At 53.8% G+C, this 2,458-nt stretch overlaps 1 protein-coding gene across 1 annotated transcript; it reads left to right on the top strand.

The window, feature by feature from the left end:
- The first annotated feature begins 835 nt into the window (after nucleotides 1–835).
- LOC118706761 (insulin growth factor-like family member 1) lies at nucleotides 836–2,214 on the top strand. Its single transcript, XM_036416335.2, has 4 exons — nucleotides 836–1,040; nucleotides 1,527–1,580; nucleotides 1,690–1,951; nucleotides 2,205–2,214. Exons 1-4 carry the CDS (start codon nucleotides 1,016–1,018, stop codon nucleotides 2,212–2,214), a joined length of 351 nt encoding a protein of 116 aa, XP_036272228.1. The 5' UTR covers nucleotides 836–1,015.
- The last annotated feature ends 244 nt before the right edge of the window (nucleotides 2,215–2,458 follow it).

The following is a 2,458-nucleotide window of genomic DNA, read 5'->3' on the forward strand; positions in this document are numbered from 1 at the left end:
GAAAGCATGACCCACACTGTGAGATCCCACACCCATCTCCCTCTGAACATGCATCCTGGAGATCAAAGCCTTGGAGAATTTATTGAAAGTGGTGAGATTTCTCTCACAGAACTTTACAGGCAAGTAATACTGATAATGATGTTGGCCTCAACAATCAAACTAAATTTATATTCTATCTCTCTTCTTCTCCCTACATTTCTCCCATCTTCCTTCTTTCCCTCCTGACTTTCTTCTCATGAACTCCATGAAAATTATGACCTTGGAATAGCCTTCTCACCCCCTGGTAACCTGTGTCTGGAAAAAAATCTGGACCATATAGGGTGTGTAGTGGACTTGTGCTCCTCAATAATGGACATGAATGAAGACACAGAGGAGACCAGCCAGAGGGCCCTGGGGGAGTGAGCACAAGGTTCCTCCAGGGCCTTTCCCCTGGTTCTGTTTCATGAGCTGCCCCAGAATCCTCCCCACTTATTTCCCTCTTTCTCCAAACTTCTTCAACCTAGAATTTCCACGTGTAAAAACTCATCACCTTCACCTGAGTACCCTGAACTGTGGTTTAGTGAGCAGCTCCTGGTCAGGGCTCTGAAGTCAGGGAGCTGAGAGCACACCCTGCCCCCCAACCCCAAGGATGTGAGAGGTTAGCAATGTGCAAAAGACAGTGAGGAAAGTAAGAGACTTAAGTGATGCAAAGGAAAGGCTGTTTGGTGGACTCCTCCTGGCAGAGTGGGGTGGCTCTGAGGCGTGTCCTGCTTGCTGAGGAGGCCCTGGGCATGAGTGGGACGCATTTGGGGAAAGTCTCATGAAGTGGGGGGAGTGGTACCTGGCTCTCAGAGGATCCCGGGTGCCAGAGATGATGTCTAGATTCTCCTGATTCATGGTCCCAGCGTGTCTTCACAGGCCTGGCCAGGAGGCAGGAGGCAGGAGACCTGATGACATCACCCTCCCTTATCAGACATAAAAGCTCCTGCGGGAACTGCAGACCTTCTTCTGATTCCGCTGCAGCCGACCCAGAGCCATGACTTCCCGATGCTACATCCTGGGTAAGCAAAACCCAACTCCAGTTCCCTTGAATCACAGCTCCAATCTCACCTACCACCCCATCCCTTCCACACCCTACTTCTCCTTAGCGCCAGGCCTTACCCGATCCATCTCCCCAATATCCTCTCCATCCACATTTCGGATTCGGTTCTGAAACTCATGCCTGATGCCACCCATGCCCCATTCCCACTCCAATGCCAGTCTTCTAGACTTTCATGTGGGTCATCTCCATAGCAACCCAGTCAGCTCAGCCCCCTGAGTGACCCTGGGCCTCCTGCTCTCAAGGCCTGCCCAGGAAACACCCACATTCCCCACAACCTTAAACCCATTTCTCCCAAGAATCCTGCCAGCACCCTCACATTCCACCCATCCTGAGCCTCAGTCAGGACAGAGACCCTCTCAGACATTCCCTGGTCCCAGGCAGGGCTCCCTGGGGTGGACCCAAGGCTGCCCCTTCAGCCACACCTCATCCAGCTCCTCCCCCACAGCTCTCACCACCGCTGTCTTCATCATCAGCCTCCTCTGTGCCCATGGAGCCCCAGGTGAGCCTGGAAGGGACAGGGACACTTGGGCGGTGGGTGGCTTTCACAGGGCCCCACATGGGCGCTGCTCGTCCTGTCATCTGGGCCACAGCAGCTCTGTCTCCTCCAGTGTCCCCCACGGGTGCTCAACTGATGCTGTGCCAGGCACACTCCAGATGTGGGGACAAGTTCTACGACCCCCAGCAGCACTGTTGCTATGACGATGCCGTGGTGCCCTTGAGCAGGACCCGGAAGTGTGGAAACTGCACCTTCAGGGTCTGCTTTGAGCAGTGCTGTCCCTGGTCACTCAGACCCCAGGAGACCTTCGTGGTAAAAGTGAGAGGCCAGGGCTGTTGTGTGGCACCCACCTTGGATGACAGGGTTTGTTCCAGGTAAGGTCCTGTCCCCTTCACAGGCATGGGGTGTGCCCGGGGACTGGGGAGGGTCTGGAATCCCAGATTGTGCATGATATAACCTCCCTGTTCCTGTGCTCCTGCTCTAGTCAATCTCTCCATTTTTCTCCCTTTGTTTCTCCTTTTGGTTTTATTTCCCTCTCATCCTCCTTGATGTCCTTCTGTGTCCCACTTTTCCACTCCTCTGTTTATAACCGTGTGTCCCTGCATTTCTGGCCTTCTCTCTCCGCAGTGTCAGCTGACCAAGAACGGTTGACCAGATGACTTCGGATTCTGCTTCCTCAGTGAGCCTGGAGTCCTTGGTGCTGACTGAGCTCTGGGACTGCAGGGATATTTGGGGACAGGAGCCTTTCTGAGTCCATGTGCCCGTCTGATGCTTGCTCCTTTGGAACTCTACACTGTCCTCAGTGCTGACTGTCCCTTTCTGTGATTCTGGACAATCATGAGAAATGGTTTTGCTGATGGAGGCCCCGAGGTCGCCAATGC

This window comes from Pipistrellus kuhlii, unplaced genomic scaffold (assembly GCF_014108245.1).
Source record: "Pipistrellus kuhlii isolate mPipKuh1 unplaced genomic scaffold, mPipKuh1.p scaffold_m20_p_55, whole genome shotgun sequence".
NCBI classification, from domain to species: Eukaryota; Metazoa; Chordata; class Mammalia; order Chiroptera; family Vespertilionidae; genus Pipistrellus; species Pipistrellus kuhlii.

What these genes read in the sequence shown, in the direction of transcription:
- LOC118706761 (XM_036416335.2), top strand. Translation starts at nt 1,016, where the DNA reads ATGACTTCCCGATGCTACATCCTGG. An exon ending in TTCCCGATGCTACATCCTGG is followed by an intron (nt 1,041 to 1,526) that starts GTAAGCAAAACC and finishes CCTCCCCCACAG; the next exon opens with CTCTCACCACCGCTGTCTTC. An exon ending in CTGTGCCCATGGAGCCCCAG is followed by an intron (nt 1,581 to 1,689) that starts GTGAGCCTGGAA and finishes TGTCTCCTCCAG; the next exon opens with TGTCCCCCACGGGTGCTCAA.